The sequence below is a fragment of the Lonchura striata genome, chromosome 4 (genome assembly GCF_050655825.1).
Source record: "Lonchura striata isolate lonStrDom1 chromosome 4, ASM5065582v1, whole genome shotgun sequence".
Lineage (NCBI taxonomy): Eukaryota > Metazoa > Chordata > Aves > Passeriformes > Estrildidae > Lonchura > Lonchura striata.
This window is the reverse complement of record NC_140706.1, coordinates 45,219,563-45,242,148: the sequence shown is the minus strand read 5'-3', so window position 1 is coordinate 45,242,148 and position 22,586 is coordinate 45,219,563. Positions and strand designations below refer to the sequence as shown.

General features: G+C 44.2%; 2 protein-coding genes and 1 long non-coding RNA gene across 4 annotated transcripts; 2 read left to right on the top strand and 1 right to left on the bottom strand.

Annotated features, from left to right (window-relative positions):
- The first annotated feature begins 69 nt into the window (after nucleotides 1-69).
- On the top strand, nucleotides 70-3,567 carry LOC146767613 (uncharacterized). The gene is made up of 2 exons (XR_014955166.1): nucleotides 70-2,096; nucleotides 2,229-3,567. It is a non-coding gene; the product is annotated as an uncharacterized LOC146767613 (long non-coding RNA).
- A 660-nt stretch (nucleotides 3,568-4,227) lies between these two features.
- Nucleotides 4,228-10,438, bottom strand: POMK (protein O-mannose kinase). Its single transcript, XM_021532632.3, has 2 exons — nucleotides 9,834-10,438; nucleotides 4,228-9,324 (listed from the first exon to the last, which is right to left on the bottom strand). Exons 1-2 carry the CDS (start codon nucleotides 10,119-10,121, stop codon nucleotides 8,551-8,553), a joined length of 1,062 nt encoding a protein of 353 aa, XP_021388307.2. The 5' UTR covers nucleotides 10,122-10,438; the 3' UTR covers nucleotides 4,228-8,550.
- A 29-nt stretch (nucleotides 10,439-10,467) lies between these two features.
- On the top strand, nucleotides 10,468-22,555 carry HGSNAT (heparan-alpha-glucosaminide N-acetyltransferase). 2 transcript variants are annotated; one of them, XM_021532630.4, is made up of 17 exons: nucleotides 10,468-10,695; nucleotides 10,967-11,106; nucleotides 11,641-11,762; nucleotides 12,693-12,762; nucleotides 13,360-13,429; nucleotides 14,349-14,452; nucleotides 14,926-15,002; nucleotides 15,636-15,666; nucleotides 16,553-16,713; nucleotides 17,055-17,164; nucleotides 17,870-17,991; nucleotides 18,394-18,520; nucleotides 18,636-18,722; nucleotides 19,871-19,948; nucleotides 20,060-20,130; nucleotides 20,266-20,378; nucleotides 21,368-22,555. In XM_021532630.4, the coding sequence occupies exons 1-17, from the start codon at nucleotides 10,468-10,470 to the stop codon at nucleotides 21,547-21,549; spliced, it is 1,893 nt and encodes a 630-aa protein (XP_021388305.4). In that variant the 3' UTR covers nucleotides 21,550-22,555. The 2 variants fall into 2 exon arrangements, with proteins under 2 accessions (XP_021388305.4, XP_085435052.1); XM_085578926.1 differs by lacking the exon at nucleotides 16,553-16,713 and having other exon boundaries at nucleotides 10,539-10,695; nucleotides 17,008-17,164.
- The last annotated feature ends 31 nt before the right edge of the window (nucleotides 22,556-22,586 follow it).

Below are 22,586 nucleotides of genomic sequence, written 5' to 3'. Positions count from 1 at the left end.
CAGCGCGGGGCGGGCGCCATGGCGGGGGGCCGCGGGGCGCCGGGCGTCGTGATTAGCGCTTACAATAAACTAAAATAATGTGCCGGGAACATTAATGCCAAAACGTATACACGGGGAAAAAATCTGATAGTCGGCCCGCCGCGTTTGTGGGACGCCACCCAGCAGCTGGGCTTGTGCTACTCTGAAATCATAGAATCACAGAATCGGTGAGGTTGGAAAAGAGGGCTGAGACCATCGAGTCCAACCTGTGACCGAACACCTCCTTGCCAACCAGACCTCGGCACCAAGTGCCACATCCAGCCTTTCCTTAAACACCTCGGGGAAGGTGGCTCCACCCGCTCCCGGGGCAGCCATTCCAGTGTCTTGTCACCCTTTCTGTGAAGGAGTTCCTCCTAAAGTCCAACCTACACCTGTGCTGGCGCAACTTAAGACCGCCACATCCTCTTGTCCTGTCACTTGTCCCCCGGCTACAAGCTCCTTTCAGGGAGCTCTAGAGAGAATAAGCACTGTCTCTTTCAGGTATTTAATTACTGCCTTGTCGCATGCTAGGTAACAAATCCGATTTTTCTGGACTATACATGAGGCTCTGGGTGCCTTCCCACACTTTCACTTCCCCTCCAGCTACCGGACCCTTGGGGAGAGGACATGTGGAGGGGGCCACTTCTGTCCCAGGGGCACTGGAGATACAACAGGTCCTTTGGTTTTGCAGTGCCAGCGTCCGAGGGAAAGGCACAGATGGGTTTGGGGCCAGGAGAAGTGTCAATTCAGCAGCTCTAGGAGCCCGGCAGGCGAGGAGTCATCTGCCTGGGCTGGTGCTTATGCAGCAGCACTGGAATTATGTAGAATTCAGTTTTGCAGTGCGTGGTGTCAAAAAAAAAAAAAGGTTCAGATTGTCATGAGCTCTCGCTTTTCACATAGAAACTAAATGTGATGGTTTAAATTTGTCAAAATAGAAAGAGCACTTTCTGAAAGACTTTGCATTTTTTTTTTTTTTTTTTTTTTTTTCCAAAATGGGAGTTGCTGGATATTCAGGTGCTGGAATAACATAGGTTAATTGATGGTCCATATGCTCCTGATGCCAAAAAGCACAATTGTAGGATTATGCTTTGGCAGAGCAAGTGTTTCAGCTCAGAACCTTGAAAAGTTTTCTGAACTGCTTAATGAGATGTGGGTAAAATTAGACTGCTCACACTCACATACGCACACTTTTCCCCTAATGCCTGATGTGGAATGTTTGAGCTACATGGGAGGTTAGGTGTGCTTTTCGCTAGGGCCTTCGGCTTCTTTCTATCCACCTCTGCCCCCAGTACTTCCTTTTACTATATCTTCCTTCAGATACTAGAAGTGTTACAATCTGGATATCAATTATATGGTCCATGTCCCTCTGCTTAGCATGTATTTGAGGTATGTGCTTGTGTTATGGTTATCCATCTTCACCCTTTATAAGACAATAAAGGGGGGAAACCCCAAGTATTTTTAGGGTGTGACTTATCTAACCTGTGTCAAATTCAAAATCACACCTCCTGTGCCTGGGAAATGCTCTGATCCCTTACTGAGTGCAAAGAGTCTAGACACCTCATTTGGATGACACTTGCTTTGCAGATGTGTAATCAGCCTGAGGAAACTCTATCCTTTGGGGAGCTGTGTTCTCACTGCAAGATGTTCCAAGTCTTTCTCTTTCCATGGTATGGAACAGATTTATTTTAAGAGGCCTTAGATCAGGACATAAAAGAATATGAGCGAAAATGACAATATAAAAAATAAAAACCTAAGGCAGTGGTGTCATGAGAAAAGTTCCTTGCCCCACACGGTGTGGGAAAGGAGGATAGAACAGCAGTTAGACATAATTCTAGGTCATTAAATTGGGATGGCACCCATGCACAGAACTGTGGAAACCACTAAGAGAGATTAAAAAAACAAGTCACTTATGCAACATGACAAAAGACATTTAATTAAGCACGGTTTCAGAGGGATTTTAAGCAGTTTCTTGTGAAGTTGAGGATTTTTGTTTGCCTTTTTTATATGTTGAACTTCTCTGCTAACAAGCCTGACAAGAAAGCACCACACATCTTTGAAGAAAAGTGGAAAGAACAAATGTAAGTAACTTCAGTGCATACATAGTACATTACTGTCTCTGGACCTCAGCTGAGATCAGGCTCCCTTGGATGGGGAGGAGAGAAGCTCTATTTAAACTGTAACTAAAGGCACTTTTTGTACTAACCCCACAGCTCGCTCTGGACAAGCCAGGAAGGGACTGGACACCCCAGGACTCTGCACACAGCCTCCCATGCAGAGAAAACCAAGGCCTGTATCCACAAAGCATGACCTCAGGTCCTGGCATCTTCTCTGCAGCCTCCAGCACACAGAAACAGACTGCCTCACTCAGCATTGCCCAGTTCATTTGATTTAATTAAATGCTTGATTTCAGACTTTGATTATCCACCTGCCCAACTTACAAGACAGGCAGAGATGGATTTTCTGCTTCCACATACCCCTCTGAATTTAGTAAATGTGAATCAGTGGATAGGACAGGGTTGGACTGAGGAGCACAACATCTGGTGCTGCCCTGAGTGTGACAGCCTTGCAAACCTGAGGAAAAGGGGTGATCTTCCCCCTATTTGACTGTAGAAATAGAAGTTCTGGGGGTGCAGGCCTTCTGCATGACTTCCTTGAAGAATCTGGCCCAAACAGCAAAGTTGTCTGACTCTTAGGCCTACAGGTTAGCTTGTCTGATACACTGTTATTTCTTTTTAGAGCTTGGGCTTTTGTTTCAGTCTTGGGCTCCTAAAGCACATTCAGAAGTGGGAATGCAAGCTGCTGCTCTTGAATTCAGTCAGAGCATAGTCAGTCCTTGCAGTTGCAATTTTGTGTGAGAAATTGTTACCTGTCCATGTAGGTTAGGTGGCATATTTATTTATGGCTTGGATGAGGCAGGATGGGATGACCAATACTGTTGTATGCTGTTCATACCTGAGGACAGATGTTGTTTTATATTTTCTTGTACAAAAGCTGCACGTAGGGAAAAGACTGTCATTTTGTGCTGTGCCTTTATAGCATCTGACCTACAGGATCCTGGCCCATGTCCAAAGCCTGTAGGCACCAAACTACCAATATGTAACGATAATATATGGCACTGGCATAAACTCAACATAGTTGATGGAGACCCAAGCTTAGTGGCCAGATTTTAAACATTACAGGCAAATAAGCCTGGGAGGTGTCAGTTTGAGTTAGACACAACACCCCACTCTCCCTCCATACCAGGAATGAGCTCTTAGGGAGACAAACACTTAAAAATCCCAACTTTTATGGAGACTTTGTTCATTCCACAAAGAAATCCAGAGAGTACTTGATAAAAATACTCACTTCAGTCTCATAGATTGATCAAGAGAATTACTGAAAAGGGTCTTCCAGCTCTATAGGGAAAGAATTCATTTTTCCAAAAGTCATTAGCATCCAGCAGCTACTAGAAATTTGACTGAGAGCTACTGAATATTATCAGTTTTGAAAATCCAGTTACTGTATATCCAAAATGTGAATGCTTGGTCTTTAAAAATTATGGCCAAAGAATATGTGTGTGTGTGTGTGTGTCTATATATAAGTACATATTTTTAAATGCATTTTGAGTTACCCGGAGATAAACAGAATCAAAAATTGCTGATACATAAATATTACTGTAATGTAAATATATTCACCACTTAACCCTGATAAATACTGGATTATAGACTTCTGAACAGAGACTGACAATTATTGGAAACCATGTGGTCATCTCAAGTATACAGTGCCTCGATTAAAAGAAAACCACAAAATCCTTTTCCTTTTTTAAAAGTACCATATAATTTATTTGGTTGGACTCTACAAATATACACATTATATCATGCTAGAAGAACTTGAAAACCACTTTTTTTCTTGTTCCCAGGGTTTCTTGACTGTTGGTAAGACGTTACAGTCATAATGATAGAATCAGCTTACAGTTGCATATTCTGCCAAATAGCTCACAAATTATATTTGGCAAACAACAGTGCCTCTGTTTCACAAAGATAATGATCAGATGTTTTGTTTATGTGGAAAGGAAAATATTATTTTAGAGCTTGTGACAGAATTTCAAAAACTTTGTGTGGTGCTCTCAACATCTGATACATTTAAAAGTTACCACTCTATTAAATACAGAGTAACACAGATTTTTCAACATATCCTTCAAAAAGGAAAAAAAAAAACTGAAACAAATGCTTGCTTAAATACATTTTATCCATTTTATTTCCTCTGTATCTATACCCAGACCTAAACAACAGCTGGCACAGATATCCATGCACTGCTTTTCATATCTGATAGTGTCAAACATACAGATGAGTTGCCTACATATAGGCTGCTCACCCCTACAGCATTTGGTGTTATAGGAGTGCGTTCAGGATGTATTTTGAAATCCATAGCACAAAATGGGAAATGCTCCATCAGACTTGACCTCCCAGAAGCATGCAGCCAGCAGGCAGTTTGGAAAGGAAAACAGCATAACCTTGACAGTGCTATTCTCTGGATGGTTCTCAGGAGAAAATGAAAGGAGCAGTGGATTTGAACTGAATCTGGGACTCTGCTCTGAGAAAGAGACCTCTGAGTTTCCATTCTATAACCTGTGGTACAAACCTGCCTGGCAAAAGCTTAAACTTTAATGGGAAATCCACTGGGAATTTGTTTTGGCAACGGCATTGGGCCAAGGATAGAGTGCACCATACCAGCAGTGGGCCCTGACACAGCTGACACCCACAGCCAGACTGTCAGCAGGCTCAGCTAGCATGCCCTAAGTGTCCTGCTCTCCTCCACTGCTAGCACAGCAGTGTCCCAACAGAGTTCAGTCTGGAAGCCAGGTGCTATTTCTTGAGTCTAGGAGACAGCTTCTGCTTTGATTCTTTGTCTAGCAGCTGGGTGGTGGGAGTGGGTGAAATACGCTGTGGGACTGCTGCAGGGATGGCAGAGGAGGCGTTGCCCAAAAGAGAAGGGTAAGGTGGTTACACTAACCTCAGCAAAAGGGTTGCCCTGACCCTTGAAAAGGGGCCAGACCCAGGGCTTTCATCTTAATAAAGACAGTAAACAAAAGCCCTGGAATGTCTGGGATCATATCTGCCTTGGCACTGACTACCTAGGGTGGTTTGGGTAACGTCCTCCAAAGTTTTCTGAAGGAGATAAGCATCAGTCACTGTCCTTCTCCTTGTGTGACCTGCATTTTTGTGCAGTTTCTTTGACTGGACTTTCAGGATGGAAGAACAGTAATACAGTAAGAAACACAGCAGTGACCATCCCCAGAGAAGCATCTTTTGTGGGAAAGGACAGGGAATGTGAAGCACTTGATCTGAGCTTGAGATAAGAACCAACAGCTGTTGTTGAGGTTAGGCAGTGGTCTTAGCAGGGGAGGTCATGGCCACTGGTTTAGAGCTGGCTGGCTCTTACAGGCCCCCAGCTGTGAACAGGCCTCTTCCTGCCCTTCATCCTTTGATGTTTGCCACTAGATAGACAAGAGCCCCTTGTACTGAGGCAGCAAAGTCCCTGAATGTTTATCAAAAGCTGTGACTGGTAAAGACTGAAATGCCCAGAAAGGAGAACTGGAAAGAGGGGACACCACTGTATGTAGGGCTGTCCTGCCTATTTTTCCCTTCTCTGTGATGCCTTGCCTTTTCCCTTTAAGGGAAAAAAAGCTGGAAATGTGGCAAGGACTGGATAAATGCAATCTTGAGATTGCAGGGAAGAATAGACAGATGCATAGAGTACAAACATCTGATTTTACAGAAAGACTGGAAGGAGGTGCCATGCGACCTTGGTTTTGGTCTCACCAAGTTGAGATAGAAACGGACAGTAACGTACACGAAGACCATAATCAAGTTAAGGGGGAATTGGCATGTATGGTTAATAGATCAGACCCTATACCTATCTGTCTCGTTCCGTTAGACTCACTAAAGCAAACACAATGAAATCTTTATGGGGTTTAGGGAAGTCTGTTAAGAAAATACTGGCTTCAAGGCCACATTCTGACTATGTCTGGGCTTCACAGGCAGCTGCTAATAACTAACTCTAAACTGACCTTCCTGCTGCCATCTAGTGTTTCCTCACAGACAGAAACAACATCCCAAAAAAGAAACTGCAGCTCCATAATTTTGTATTCAGAACAAATCTGATTTGTTCCTGCTGAAATACAACGCTGGACAACACACAAACTGAAGGAGAGGGAATGGGAAAGAGACATGGAGAAGCTACTGCTCAGGGTGAATGTTTAGGGAGACACATTTTCTTAAAAAAAAAAGTAACTATTTAATCCAGGAACAGGGAATCATCTCCATGGCAAGACAATTATTCCACCCCAGAATTTTTTTTTTGGTGGATTTTTTTCACTCTGTGAAATTAATATGGCTGTTTGCAAGGTGCAAGAGTACACAACAGGGCATGAATCCCAGTAGAAACTTGTCTTAACCAAGAGAGACCAGCATGAGATGTTTGTCAGGTTCTTGTCTGTCCTTGCTACACTCTTAAAAACCCTTCATGGAATTGTTATTTACAGCCATCAGATGATGATTTCCCTTTCAAGTGTACATGATGGCTAACAAAAGGTAGCAAGTTATTGTGCAGGAAACATGCAGAAGATTTGACTCTTGGCCCTTTAAAGCCTTATCCCTGGCTTCAAGGAGGTGTAACAACAAACTTTTCCAACTGCTGCACATGCTGTATTTGTACTGGAATTGTAGAACTCTCACCCTAATAAGGACAAGTCAAGAGGTCATGGGCTGAATGATGCATTTACAAAGAGCATTTCTTTCCCCCATGCTTCTTTTAGGTGTTTTGAGTCAAAGTCCAAAACAAACCTGAAGCATCCACAGTCACTGCTCTCTTTTGGAGAACTTGATTTCTGAGCTTTGTCTCCTGACAACCTGAGTAGGAAAGCTGCAAGGAAGGAATGGACAAGTGAAAAATGGCAAAAATCTAATTTAAGAAAACAGACTGTCCAGGGGGAAAGGAAAGGCATAATCAACAACTTTTAAAGGGCTCCTGGTGGCATTGTGTGATAGCAGGAATGAATTTACTAATTTGCAGGAAATTTTTCCCATTTATAATAAAATTCTGATACCGGGATTTGAACATTATACATATGAAATGACTGCACAATCTCAATGCAGTCAGAACATGGCTGGTTTATGTGAAGAGGAATAGCAGCACAGAAAAGAACAGACCCAAACTCTTCAAAAAGGACAATGCACTTCTCTGCTTACAAATCACCTCTCAGGTCACAACATGGAAGTTGTCTCTTAGGCCTTTCAAAGATTTAGTCCACAGCACAGAAAGTCCTCAGGTGGACAATGGTAGAGTCTATGATTCTCATTCATATTATTCCTGTTTTTTCACCAAGAGAACTACATCCTGGATCCCAGTCCCACCAAACACAGCCTACTGCTGGATTAAGGCATCATTGTTCTTCCTCTCCAGCTGTTGGTACCAGGCTGTTACATCCATGTAGGTTACCTCAAGCTTTTTCCTAATACACCAAACAAGGCTACTTTTTAGCAGCCTTCCTCTATCCTTAGTGAACTTTGTATGCTCTGAATACAGGAATTTTCTTTTCCAAAGCTTGTGTTTAATGCTCATTTCTGTGAAAGTCACATTCTCTTTCAGCTCCTTGTTATCGTCCTTTCCAGCAAATTATGAAGATACTAAACCAGCATAAGTGAATGAGAAAAAAAAAGAGACACACTTCAGCTCTCTTCCAAAGTGTTCAGCATTTCTGTGGATTACAGAGGAGCAAGAGACTTGCACTCGACAGCTTCATCTCTAGAGAGCCCATCTGAGAATACCACAGGACAAAGGCTTGAAAACCAAGAACCTGTGTCTACAAGCAGACTCTTCAGAATCTGCATGACCTTCTTGCTTCCAAAAGTGGCCACACACTTGCTGGTGTGGGATACAGGGCATATGGCTCCAAAAACAACCTATGCCCCAGCCAGCAGGGAGAGATTGCCACTGCAGCTCTGGCACTGGAGCTCACCAACATCTGAAGTAAAATGGGGTACTCCCTTCTGAGTGACTGCTGCTTTTACTACATGGGAAAGTAGGTGATACAACATAGGCCACAGCCACAGCTTTGTGGATACAACATAGGCCAAAACCACAGCAACCAGCACAAAGCTTGTGGGGGGCGTGCCATGGTCTCTGCTTCCCAGTCTCCACCAACAAGTTAAGGTAGATCAATATTTTTTAATCTGTTTTTTCTGTAATTTTTAAGATACTTTTTGTGTAAATATTGCAAAAGAAAATTTATCATTTCTTAAGGAACAAATTTCCCCTGTACCCATACAACTTCCTTTCTCTCCCTCCTCCTCTTCCAATGGTTGATTAAACATGCCAATGGAAAGCTTGCACAGCAGTTGGATTGGGGGGATTTTTTTTCTTTTAATCAAGAGTTACAAATTCAGCTGTTCTTCTCAGTTTTGGGGACAGAGATTTTGCCCATCAGGCAAGCTACATAAATAGGAAGGACATCAACTTAAAACATCAGTATGTTGTTTGCCTTGTGATTCACTATAACATTTCTCTAGTACCAGGCATGGCTGCCTCCCGAATAAGCAGAGTTAAAACTTTCCTGTAGGTGTCTAAGACCTCTTGGGCAGAGGGCCGTTCTGCCGGGTCCTTCTTCTTACACGCTGCATGGATGTCAAACAGATGCAGTCGTACAATGTCACTTCCTTCAACGTGGCCCAAGAAAAAATTGGAGACATCTGGGATTTTCCAGATGTCCGTTTTCTCATCATAGGGAGGCATGAGGTCATCTTCAAAGGGCACATCTTCTCCATAGGGCCAACGCTGCTCAGGAGCTACAAACTCACCCCGGAGCTCCCTGTGACCACACTTCACCAGCCTGCCAGCACTCCTGTTCACAAGAGGCAAAGCGTCCAAATCATTCACCAGAACGTGAAAGTCACTTGTCAGGAGATACTGGGAGAGAACCTTGTCCAGGTCATTTGAGTCACACATCACTAAGGTGCCCAGGGGGCTGCTGTGCAGGTACCGAATGACACTCACGTAGTCTATAGCAAGCATCAGCCTGCGATGCCAGGTGTTCATGCCCTTGTACTTGGGAACGTGGAGAGTTTCATTCAGGCTTCTCAGTGAACCAAGAGGATGGTACTCAGTGAGGATCGTGAACTGCTGCTCACAGTAGCCAAGCAGCCGGACAACATGTTTGCTCTGAAGGGCTTTCAGCATCTTCAGTCCATGGAGAAAGTCCTCCTTCAGCTCTGAGCTGGTGAGCTGTGAAAGGACCACTTTCTTTTCCTTCCACTCAGAAAGGAAGACCTGAGAACACACAAGAAACACATAAGATACGTGGAGAGCCCTCTTCTATGAACTGCTACCAGCTGCTGCTGACCTCTTCCTGTGACTGATTAGTCATAACTGCAAATTACAGTCACCAGGCCGTCAGCTTTAGGTAGAGCCATGTACCTGTCACAGCAAGCCCTTTCTGATGCCACAGTTATATCATGATTCCCTAAGTTTTCTTTGGAATGGACAATGCATATTAATTAAGCTATTTTATATCACCCAAACAGCCAGTCTTACTCTGCCATGATTGTACCAATCCATGATTTTGCTTGTGTAGCTGGATGTTGTTGGGTATCAGAGAGGTGGCCCAGGTCTTGCTCTCGTACCTGTTGTGTTCACCTTATCAGTAGCCGTATGGTCCCAGATGCCTGCAGTAATTAGCTGCCGAGAGGATAATCATAACAGTAGTGCTGGCTAATTAATGCTAGCAAACTGTGAAAGCTCTTTATCCAGAGGACAGAAAACAGGAAATCCAAACTCACCTTTTTCACAGCACCTTCACCAACACACTTGAGCTTCCTGACTTCCCTATTTATGGCATCGCAGGAAAGCCACGGGGAACAATTCTTCACCGCTCCGAATTTGAAATGCCCAAAAGGACAGAGGCCAGAGTCAGTTTCGACACGTCCCAGAGAGCTGGAAAACGTGTTGAGATACAGGTAGAGAAGGGCATTAAGGAGTAGGACGGCCGCAAGCAGTAACGCCAGCGAGATGGATGACACCTCTCTGGGAAGAAACTCCCTCCTAACGAAATGCGGTTTCTTTTCCATGGCCGTGCCACCCGCATCCTCCGTGGAAGACGGAGGCTAAGCAGGACCCTTTTCCCAGCCCGGGAAGGAACGCCTGTACGGCTTTTTCAGTGCCGGCTGCCCAGCCGTCCCGCGGGCACCGCGGTCCGGAGCCTGCAGCCTACGACGAGAGGCCACGCGTGGCAGCGGGACGCGTTAAAGGCGGCCGCAAGCTCGACGCTGGCCGCGCTGCGCATCGCGCCGCGTTTCCGCGCGGGCGGGCCCGAGCTGCGGGCGGCGCGGGCAGGGACGCCCGGCCCCGGAAAGCACCGGGAAGCGCGGCCGCGCGGGGCGGCGGCGGTCCCGCCCCGGGGCGGAGCGCGGCGCGATGGCGGCGGCGGCGGGGCTGGCGGCCGCGGTGGCGGCGGCGCTGGGCGCGCTGCTGATGGCGCCCGGCCTCTCGCAGCCCGACGGGCAGGGCGCGCCCGGGCCCCGCGGCGCGGCGGCGGCGGCGCGGCGGCGCTCGGGGCGGATGGACCAGGCGCTGCTGCTCGTCCGCAACGAGCTGCCCGCCCCGGGCCTGAACCTCGCCGCCCGCTCCGGCTCCTGCCACCAGGTGAGGGGCTGTGCCGGGCGGGGGTCGCCCCTGGCCTTCGCTTCTGACAGCCCGGCCAGCGGCGGGGCTGCTCGGCTTCTCCGGCGTCTCCCCGTGGCTTGTCAGGTCGCTTCGCTTCGGTTTTACGTTCGAGCAGCATGCAGGAAATTCCCGCAGCTGGAGATGCTCCAGCCCCGTGGCATCTTTCCTTGTCTTTGCCACCAGGCAAGGCAGAACTCCCTTTCACTCTCCTTTGGCACTAATGTGCTCCCTTCACCCTCTTCTTCCACAGTGCTTGTATCAGTTCCTGGCGTTTGTCCCACCAAGCAACGAGAGCCTGAGAAAACCGGGCACGGTGTCGGTAATGGTTGATACGCAGCATCCACTCACCCTGCTGCTCAACAGCTCTGTGGGTGACAGAGATCTCTGCAAGTAGGTGGCCCAGCCCCATGGATAGCTCTATCCTGTATTTGTGTTGGTTTGGTTTGTTGTTGGGTTTTTTTTTTTGTTTGTTTGTTTTATTTTTTTTTCCCCTTGGAGCCATGTGCCTCTTCATTGCCTGCTCATCTCCTCCTTTTTCCCAACTGTTTAGACCTAGAGCTCAGTCTTCATCCCACTGCTGTAACAGTGGTGTACTTTGGAATTATGCTGAAAGGATCTAGGTGCAAGCAGGAGCAAAAATGGTCTTCACTGAGGCAGCATGTGCAAGCACCTGGTTTCTCTTGCAGGGAGTCTCTAGTTCAAGAAGACAAATGATGGCAGTGCATGTGTGGTAAAGAATTGGTGCTGGGCTAGGGGAGGGAAATGCTTGGAAGAGGCAAGTTCCATGTTAGATCACAGTGTTGGTCCAAGTTTTTGGCTTGCCTTTCCTAAAGCATTCAGGTTGACAGCTCCCCTAAGTGCCGCAGTGGTACCTGCATGTACTGGGGATGGCTCATCAAGTTTTATTTCCTTTATCATTTGCAGGATTCAGTATCATTTTGGAGAGTTTGGCAATTATTCCCTTGTGGTAAAGACCCTAAGTACAACCACCCAAACTGTTTCTTGTGACTTAATCATCAATGAAGGCCCTATCAACAGCTACCTCCGTATGTAGAGCTCTCTTTTTCCCTTTCATTCTACAACTCATGTCTCCCAGCAGAATCAGCTTCCTAAGAAGCCTGTATAGCTACTCATGCTGTGCTGAAGAGTTGTCATGGGCTTGCTCCTCTTCTTTCTTGATATCCTTACCTCCTTAAGTTTTATACACCCATCCTGAGGTCCTGACCAGGATCAGGCCTCTTCACATGATATTCTGTCTGCCTACAACAGTATTGCAACAGGCATTAGTACAGAAAAATCAGTGGGTATGTGTCTGGAAGGAAATATTACTTCCTGTTTCCCTGCATGTTTTTGTATATACACAGAATCCTCCCTCTTCTTCCCTCTATCTTCTCTCACAAAATGGGAAACAATTCACAGTGTTTGTTTGGATTTTTGCTTGTTGTTGCACTTTTAATTTAGAACCTGACTTTCTTTTTTGCTCATCTCTTATCCAGGACTGTTTCAAACTCTTGTCTATATTTGTTCTTTTCCATTACATTATTCTTCAGTTCTTCCAGCTTCTTAACCGTAAAGAAAAATTCTCCATGCTTGCTAACTAGGTGTATTGCTCTTTTCTCTATCTCCTTCATGTTCAGGCTATTTTTAAATTTCTGCTTCCTTCTTCAGAACATATCACAGCACATCAGCTCTTCTCTCACTAGTGTCTTGTGATGCAATGCGGTTTTATTTTGCTCTTTTTATGCTGAGACGAGGTATCACTGAGCTACACTTTGAAACTAACTTGCTTTTGTGTTGGGTAGTTTGGGGGTTTTGCTGTGGGTTTTTATTTTCCTTTGGGATGTATATTGCATGGAGAAGGTGGGATGATGATCAGTGAGTTGGGCTTTGTGTCATGTTTGTGTCACACTTGGTCAAACCCAGGTTGCTGAATGGTTTTGTTAGATCATTTATAGAGTTGTGTTCTTTTCATGTAGCTATTCTCTTTGCTTTCCTGGTTTACATGGGGATCCTTGCTATCCTGATTACTGGGCGCCTTTTAATGAAGTAAGTGAACTTCCTCCTTTCATGTACCAATTTAAGACCACACATCTCAGTGTGGTAATACTTTGGGACTCCCACTTGTAGCCCTGCTTGCAGATCAGATCCTGTTATCAGATGCCATGTGTACATTGTGGCACATGTGGCAAGAAACACAGAGTAATGTGATTTCACTTGAGGGATATCTTGCAGCCTTGGTAGTTTGTGTGCAGAGCAGCGGATGTTCCACTGTAAGCTCACACACACCCTGCTGCACCCTGATGTTCCTTGTCTAGCTCTAGATCAGTAATCCAAGGCAGTGGGACCAAAGTGCATGTAACAAATACAACTTTCTACCCTTTATTGAATGATGTAAGTCATGCTTGCCTGTAAGCAACCCGAGAATAAAACCCCCAAACATGAGCTTGTGTCAGTGTATTTCCACAGCTGGACTTAACTGGGATCCTAAGTGCTGGCTGAATCTCAGTATTACCTATGTGAGCTGTAAATAGGAACTGTCAAGACTTCTGTTTCATTCTGCTAAATAGCTTCTATTATGGTGAAATTAACTATAAAGTACTTTTGGCTTTGGTTTGTGTTTTAAACTGTTACACTCATTTTCAGAATTGATCCAGTCAGAAACTGGGTTTACAAGAAACTGAATCCCAGAGCAACTGATCGTATGATTAACTCCGTGAGTGACCACAGTATCTTTAGTTTACATTCTGTAGTGTTTGCATCTCTGAGAAACACACTATCTGGACATCTGGGGACTTGTTTATTACTATTCATCTTCCCCTTATGTGGGCTCCCCTTAGCAAATCTTGTATTGATGTCAGATAGGCAATTTTATGTCAATGGAGAGTGCTAGACTGGGTTTCCATGCAAGTGTAGTGGATTCCCTGTAAAACTCTTGCAAGTTTTGAACATACAGCTTTATGCCCTCTTTAATTCCCTTGAAGCAAATGTGTTGGTGAAAATACTGTCCCCTTCTAACACAGTCAGTGTTAGAAATAGCAGCCTTCATTGCTGCTTCCAGTACGGCAGGAATTTAGCAAAAAAATGAAGTCAGAATTTCTCCGGCACCCCAAGAACCAGCATTTCTACGGGATCCTCATTTTGTACTAGAATATAGATAGTTTATCACAGATCACAGTCTGGGCTTCATATCTAAGAGGTCTAGAATCAAAAGACTTAGAAGAAAGCTCTACAGCAATCTTGAAACAGTCTCTCTGTGGTGTCAGACAAGTGCTGATAGGTTGGGGGTCCTGTTTGAGAGTTAGCAACTGGATCTGCTCAGCTCTGTTGTAAAGCAGTTCTCAGAGTGTTGGCAGGTCTCTGGCTGATTTGGAGGGGACCCGGCTTTAATGAGTCTCAAGCACAGGCTGATTTCACTGCATTCTTGTTTCTACCTGGTCAAAGGTAGAGTCAGGAGCACCTGCAAGCATTATTGCAATGTGGTGAAGCCAGGAAGAGGTTAGAAGTAGCCAAAAGGAAGACAGGGAGAATAGAGACAGAGTGTGTGTGAAAGTTTGCAGTTCACTATCCTTTGTTGTCAAGTCAGCTGGTGCAGCTGCTGACTTGCTCTTCATGTGTCTGGTTTGTTCCCGAAGGAGCTCGGATCCCCGAACACAGACTCCATTAACTGTGATCCTACCCCGCAGTCCTGGAGCGCGGGCTCTCGGCAGCGGCTGCGTTCCCTTGACACCTTCCGAGGGTGAGCCAAGAGCTTGCTCAAAAGCAGCTCTTCCAAGGGGAATGAGATTTTCCCAGTGGCGATTTGACAGTGCATGGCAATATATAGCAGATGGATAGTTCAAGCTGGTCTCTTTTACTTGGAAAGGAAATCAAGATCAAGATTTTAATTATCAGATTTTCCAAAATATTTTGTAATTGATCTAATTTGAGGAAACGTCAAAGTTGTGGCAGAGGGTGCAAAAGAACAATGTGTTCAGTGTGAAAATGCTATGCAAAGGAGCTTGCTTTGGTTCACCACCACCCATGATTTTTGAAACGTGGCTTACTGGTTGGTAAAGCTGGAAACCTTGGAAATCTTACATTAAAAATAAAATAAATCAAATCTCAGAGTTAGAAATGTATTAGTGGGAGTAGTAATCATTAACTTTGTGTTCATAAATATGCAAATATTTCATTGACATATAATACTTTGTGGTTTTGTTGTCTTTTTAGGCTCTCTCTTGTAATTATGGTGTTTGTTAACTATGGAGGAGGGAAATACTGGTTCTTCAAACATGAGAGCTGGAATGGTAAAGTACAATTGAGACAGTTGCTCTGTGTTTTAACTGCAGCAGTGTCCAGAAATGGCTGGTGTTGCAGCTGCTGCAGCCAGCTGTTGCTCAGCTGAAGGCTGGGATGCTGTGCTGGTTTGCCTCAGCAGGGAATCTGCCTGTTGGCTAAATGGGCAAAGCAGAGTATGGTCCTCCTCCTCATGCAGTGACAGGATGGTTTCACATCACAGTCTGTGTGTAACCTTTTCTTTTGTGATACAGGGTCGCATCTTTAACTTTCCTGTATTGCTTAATGACCACAGTCAAGCTGAGTGCTTGCTTTACAACTCAGTGCCATAAAAGCATAATGCCTTGATTGGTAAGCGATGGGGATGAAGTCAAGCATTGTAATGCCCTTGTGGAAAATAGCAAGGATCCCATACCTGAAATTTTTCCCAAGGCATAGCAATCAGTTCTGACCCTATTCTTGAGGAGTGGCAAATGCAGTGAAGCAAGATGATGAGCTCTTTGTAGGTTTTGTTTATAACATGTTTTAGATTTTGAGACATGAATAATTGCTAGCAGCCTGCAATTCCTCTAGAAAATCAGTAATATTGTTAAATTTCAGGAGGGTTCAAGGTAAATAACATGCTCCTTTGTATTTCTCTGTAGGATTAACAGTGGCAGATCTGGTGTTTCCATGGTAAGTTTTCCTGAAGAATAGTTTTTTATCAAGTGATTCTTTATATTAAACATTGCAAGTGGAATTTTCTGTGCACCTTGCCTTCATGGGGAAATGTATTTGGAGGGATGAATTTGTGTTAAACAGTTAATACAGTTGTCCCTACAAATAGCAACATAACCTTTATGAACCAGTAGAAGAGCTAAGTGGTTTTGGTGCCCCATATTCTCCTTCTTCCCACACACAAGGCCCAGGGCTACACTGCAAGTAGAAGTGCAGTATCCCTGAGAAGTTCAGCGGCATGCTACTGTGTTAAAAGCTGCCAGTCTGGCAAGATTTGAAGCTGGACTGGTGTGTATCCATAAATAAAAGAGCCAAGTAAATTTTGGATTAAGCTAATATTTCTATAACCAAAGAATGGTCTTATGGGGAAGCAATTATTCCATCTTCCCCTAACATGCTTCTCTACACCAGCTTTTTCTCTACACCAGTGGTTTTCTGTTGGAGTAGGGAGCTGGACTTGGAACTGTGAACCTATTCCAGAGGAGAGGGTCAGTTCTGAATTTGAATTACAGATTTGAAGCTGGTGCTTGACTGATCTGAAAATGCTAATTTAATTTTGGGTAATGGAATTTTTTGGTAGCATATGAATTGCTGGGAAAAGAGCAGACTGCAATTACAACCCTACCTCAACTGACCACTGAAAAAGGTAGAAGTGTCCCATAGTGCAAGTTCAGTAGCCTGGAAATTCCTAGCACTGAGAGGAAATAAAATCACCCGGTTTCACTCAGTGCATGCACCTCTGTTGGGCCAATGCAGGCCACTCTGCCAGCTTTAGTGTTTGCTGTTACTCATACATGTTATGAGACATCTGTCAGCTCCATTTCCTGTCTGCTCCATTCTCCAGGTTTGTGTTCATCATGGGGACATCAATAGCATTGGCACTGGGCTCCATACTGAGGTGGGGAAGTTCCAAGTGGAAGGTGCTTAGAAAAATCATCTGGAGGAGTTTTGTGCTAATCCTGCTAGGAATCATAGTTGTGAATCCCAATTACTGCCTTGGACCTTGTGAGTGGAACTTGCTCTCTTTTTTGCATTTCTGTAACTTGTTCCTGCTTCCTTGGCTGGGCTGTTGCAAAAACTGTGTTAACAGTTGGATGGTATCTTGTGGAGTGATGTTCGATTCTGCACTGATGCAATTCTCGCTGTTAGACTCTGTGCCAACCACTGTTTTTTGTCTTAGTGACTTTCCCAGGATTTTGATGTATAGAAAATTGGGATGGCAGAGTGGAGGTGTCCCTTGTATCCGCAGGTGCAGTGATCTCAGCTCTCTCTGAAGAAGGGTCACTTTTGTATTTACAGCAGAGCCTGTGTCTGCTCCTCTTCCACACTGCTTGCATGTCTTCCAGTGTCCTGGGATAATCTGCGTATTCCAGGGGTGCTCCAGAGGCTGGGATTCACATACCTGGTGGTTGCTGCTCTTGAACTTCTATTCACAAGAGCTGATAGTGGGACTTGGGTGAGTTATGTGGGGAGATGACAACTGAATTGATACTGGAGCAGGGTTTGGGAGCCTTTGCTCTTGTTTGGGCAAAAAAAACCACATGAGAAACAACAAGAAAACATGTAACATCTTACTTGATGTGTAGTGCAGTGTGACCTGGCAGGGTTCAGTGTTGGGTATGTGCACCCTTCAGTGTCACAGTCTGCGTTTTGTCACATGTGGCTTTACTATATTTGAGGATTTCAACAATCCATTCAGATAGTGCTTGAAAATAGGCATTCCAAGACACTTTTGATGACTTTTCCACTGCCAAGGAAGCCCAGGGACAGGCATCTCTATGCTGAATCCTGTAGTCTGCATTTTGTAAATTTTGGCAAGGATTTTTCACAAGGAAAAGTAATACTGGGTTTTGGCCTTTCTAGAGGCTGTTTTCCCAGAAGGCTTTTGTTCTACACATGAGTCAAAATTCCTTTTGACATTTTCCAAGTTAAAAAACATTAAGGGCTTTTGTTTTGGTTTGTTCCCCCGCCTCCTGCCCCAAGTAACTAAGTGTCTGGAAATTGCTTGTGAAAATGAAAGGTCTGTTGGTAGAACCCAGTTTTGTAATGACATCTCCCTCTTGTATCTGGGGTACAAAACTGCCTGCCAGGAAGTACAGGTTGTCCCCAAGGGCATGGTTTTTACTTGCCAGCTAACACCCTCTCCCTCCATCTCATGCAGGAAGGACGATTCCTTGCTCTGCAGGATATTCTCCCCTACTGGCCACAGTGGATTTTTATTCTGGTGTTAGAAACAATTTGGCTTTGCCTGACCTTCTTGTTACCAGTGCCAGACTGTCCTAGGTAAGACCGTGCACTTGGTCAACTTAATGTGAGGTATGAGGTTGGTTCTTTTCTACTGAGTAGAAGGTAGATTTCATTAGCCATAGGTAAAGAATGAAGGGAAGAGCTTTCAGGCCAGCAGGGTTAAAAGAAGCATTCATCATGTGAAAAAACTTGCTTTACTTTGGTATTAAAGTACCAGGTGTTACACAGGTGATGTCATTTTCCCTTTCTATTTAAAGAAGAGGATTAAAATCTCCCTGAGGTCTGTGTGCAGCAATATATGATCACTGCAATGCCATCAATGTGTGCCTCTAGCCTGGGAAAACACGGAGCATTTAGTGTGCTAGGTCAGTGGGCCAGTTGCTGTGCAGCTGGAGTGTAACAACACTTTGCACTACAACCTCTCTGCATCTGTCCTAGGGGCTATCTTGGTCCTGGGGGCATTGGGGACTTTGGAAAGTATCCCAACTGCACTGGAGGAGCAGCTGGTTACATTGACCGTTTGATTCTTGGAGAAAAGCATATGTATCAGCATCCCTCTTCAGGCGTAAGTAGTTTTTGGTTTGAAGTATGTCAGGAGTGGCTTGGGAATTATATGTGCAGGGGGATTTAAAAGAAAGGAGTTTGCTTGGGTGCTCTGTAACAGCTGTTTTCTCTCTAAGGTGACTTACCAATCAACAATGCCATATGATCCTGAAGGGATCCTGGGGACCATAAATAGCATTGTTATGGCATTTTTGGGACTGCAGGTACCTCTTTTTCTTTCTGGCTGCATGCTATAATGGGAAGATTTGAAGCAAACTTGGAAGTGAGGAGGCAACTGGGTTTCTTTACTTAAGGCTGAGACTGGTTCTAACAAAACCTTTTTCAAAGCAATGCTTTCCATATAACTTAGCCTGAGGTGAGTGCCAGAAAAGTGGAAGCTAACATAGCAGTAGTTTGCATTAGATATACTGAAACTTCTCCTCAGATTTTGTAAGGGATGGACACAAGAAGCTTGCGAAATAGCCACCTGGTATTTCAAGGTTGGTTTATGCTGGTAGTAGGCTGGCTCTATATGTTGGAAAACAAGAGTTTGTTGGACACACAAACTTCACAGCTTCATTGTAATGGTTTCAAAAGTTGCAGCTGTACTTTCTCCCCCTTGCTGATTTTCTGCTTGTCATGCACTGATAACCATCTTGCACAGGTGCTGTGTGCTCACCTTCCCTGACAAGAGAGAAGCAGGGCTTCACACTGGTGTTACCAACACCAAAAGCTCACAGCTCACAACTATTTAAAGTATGGCACTTTTTGATGCAGCTTTGATGCACTGCTGGCTTTTCTGACAGTGCAGCAGCTGTGAACAAAACTGGAACTCTTGTGCTGGGAAAGGAATGTTACCACATGTAGCACTGGGTAAAAATTGATTGGGAATATCTGTGAGGCAGAGCTTGGAACAGAAGTGTGACACTGAGGAGTGAATTATCAGGACACATTGCTTAGTGGTGTATGAAAAGAAACATGTGCTCTGGGCAGGTCAGGGGTGCTGCGGAGAAGCTCTTGGTTCTGGAGAAGCTGGTTATGATGTTGTTCCTTCATGCACTCCTTACTGAGGGAGAGGGAGCGCAACTTTTGTTGACCTAATAAAGATGCTTGTCCCCTTCCTCAGTTAACATAGTAAGAAAGGGAGAAAAGGTGTACCTCTACTGCTGATTGGGTTGTATTTATGTATTTTCCCCTTGTGTGTCCATTCCTTACAAAGAGTCCCCATTTTGAGCCTTTGAGCCACTTGGCTGATAGAAATCCCAATCATGGTCTCTGCCTTAGCACAGGTAGCTGGTGGAAAATATATCTGGCTCTTGAAATGTGGTTACATTAATGGGCATTAATTTTTTTTTTTTTATATTTTTATAAGGCAGGAAAAATTACTTTGTTCTACAAAGACCAGCCCAAACAAATTATGAGTCGGTTCATCATATGGGGCATAGTAATGGTAAGTCTGATAGTTACGTAGCTCTTTAAAAGACATGTATTTTAATGCAATGCAAATATTTCTGAAACATGTTGCAGTGGTTATATAAACTTTACCGACTTTCCGTTTCAGGGAGTTATTTCTGCTATCTTGACAAAATGTTCTAAAGAAGAAGGCTTTATTCCCATAAACAAGAACTTATGGTAAGCAAAGAGATAGAACATTTGTATGATTTTGTTAAAGTACTATTTTAGCTCAGAGAATGTTTTACCTTTTGTACATTGAGATCTGTATCACATAGTATTCTAAATATTACTTTCTACTGAAAATGTTTGTAGGTCAATATCATATGTGACAACCATGAGCTGCTTTGCCTTCATCCTCTTATTGCTGATATATTACCTTGTGGATGTCAAGAAATGGTGGTCAGGTGCTCCATTTTTATACCCAGGTCAGTAAAACACATCAGGAGACATATTCCTTATGATTCTTTCTGCACTGATACTATCCTTTTGTTTTCTGTACTTCCATTGTCTGTAAGAAAATAGGGACTTAGACTGAGGTAACCTGAAGGATTCTAGAATTATTGAGCAGAACCTCTGCATAGAACTGGGACATTTGAGACCAGATATTTAGGAGAGAGGGACAATCAGTTATTTAAATGAGGGCTAAAAGCTGCTATTGCCTAATGACTGTTCTGAGTTTGGTATCAAGTCAAGGTCCCAGTGAACAGCTGCCTAGTACCAAGCAAAATACCACAGCTGTTCAAAGTTGGTTTTGGAAGGGACTGCTGAGACTTGTGTAACCTAATGGGAAACTCAAAGGCCTGTCAACAGAGTAATACCACTTCTGAAGATGTGGGCAGCTGTGTAGGTTGTGTCTCTGTGAATTTAGATAAGCGTGCTTCCCAAAGTATCCCACTGTGGTTTTAACCACACTGGGCACACAACAAACATAAGTAGAGAATGCAAAGCCACAGCAGAAGGGACCTTTCAGCAGCTTTGGTCCCTGTTGTTTGGGAAGGAAAATAGGCAGGGTGACAGCAGGGTATCATACCTCCTACCAGAAACCCCAGAGCTTTGAAGGGCAGTCAGCATTTGTTTGTAAAGGCAGCAGATCTGACCAGATCGCTTGGCACTCGTCCACCCTGAAAACAGTAACTGTTATTATTCTCCTTATCAATATAATTGCAGCATACTGATTTGGTTGTATTTTCAATTTAGCACAGAGGTTATTTGTATTTCTTTTAATAAATGTTTTGGAGGAGAGAACCCCTCAGACTGTATTTGAAAACAGTGTGTAGCATCTTTGGGCAAATGACATTAACTGCTGTTGTCTTGGTGCTGCTCTCTTTTATAAGCCTGGCACACCTCTGCCTGCTTGCTCTGAAGCAAGCCCATACCTGCTCTTTCAGATGGTATAACCTGTGCTTCCTTTCAGGAATGAACTCAATCCTGGTATACATTGGACACCAAGTGTTTGCAAACTACTTCCCTTTTAAGTGGAAAATGCAAGACAGCCAATCCCACGCAGAGCATCTGATTCAAAACCTCACTGCAACAACTCTTTGGGTCATAATATCATATATACTTTATAGGAGAAGGATATTCTGGAAAATCTGATAGAAATGGTCAAGGTCTAGCAGGCCTAGATTCTGATGAGGCAAGTGGATTAGCCTGAAATATGGTGGATTAGCCTGAAATATAGCCACTCAGGCTATATTACTAAAAAGGGATGCTAGTTCATGTTTACAGTGCCATGGAAGTCATTATCAAGACTTTTATGTGACTTAAGGGACAGTATTTTCCTATTTAACAACTTACCAGTCTATTACAGTTGCTCTCTGTTTTCCATCTTTTGTAAATATTTTACTGATTTCCCTCCTTCATATAGAGAAGCTGAACATGCCCTAACAGCTGGGCAGCCTACAACACCCTGATGGTGTTCATGAAAGGAACTGCAAGGGATGGGGAATGGTGACTGCAAGGGGTTACCAAAAAGTAACGGTCCCTGCATGTGACACAGAACCCCCTAACTCAGGTGGTCTCAGGTTTGTATATACCCTTGGCATCTCTTGTATGCCTGACCCCTCTGGCTACTGGCACACATTTAACTTGGCCAGTGACTATCTGGGAAAGCTCAGGGGCACCTCTGTGTCACAGCCTGATGGTGCTCTCAGCTGTTCATGCTTCATTGTATTTTTCCCATTTCTTTGACTAAACCCTTAGGTTTAGGATCCTGCTGAAGCCTAAAATGTCTTCAGTTGGCTTACTAATCAGCAGGCTGCTCCTGCAGTTTTAGCAGCCCACCTGTGCATGTTCTGGGTCTTTGTGTAACACACCTCTTGCATGGATGAGGTCTGAGTTTCATGTGGTACACTCTAGGAGTGCAGAAAGGCTATTTCTTACTGACTTTGCATAATCACTTAGGTATTGCCAAATTTAAATCAAAACAATCCTCTTTCTACATGAATTTACTTACGGACCCTGAATCTGAAAACCAGCAATACAGATAGAATTCTGCTGACAAGGAAGACCTAACAGACCAATTCAATGTAAGATAACAGTTTTTGGAAATTCACTCATGCTGTGATTTCCAAACTAGTGCTAATAAAAAACCTGAAATACCTTGCTATGTTCTCTGTGTATGTGTAAAGATG

What these genes read in the sequence shown, in the direction of transcription:
- HGSNAT (XM_021532630.4), top strand. Translation starts at nt 10,468, where the DNA reads ATGGCGGCGGCGGCGGGGCTGGCGGCCGCGGTGGCGGCGGCGCTGGGC. An exon ending in ACTGGGCGCCTTTTAATGAA is followed by an intron (nt 12,763 to 13,359) that starts GTAAGTGAACTT and finishes ACTCATTTTCAG; the next exon opens with AATTGATCCAGTCAGAAACT. An exon ending in CTGATCGTATGATTAACTCC is followed by an intron (nt 13,430 to 14,348) that starts GTGAGTGACCAC and finishes TTGTTCCCGAAG; the next exon opens with GAGCTCGGATCCCCGAACAC.
- POMK (XM_021532632.3), bottom strand. Translation starts at nt 10,121, where the DNA reads ATGGAAAAGAAACCGCATTTCGTTAGGAGGGAGTTTCTTCCCAGAGAG. An exon ending in GTGAAGGTGCTGTGAAAAAG is followed by an intron (nt 9,325 to 9,833) that starts GTGAGTTTGGAT and finishes GTGTGTTCTCAG; the next exon opens with GTCTTCCTTTCTGAGTGGAA.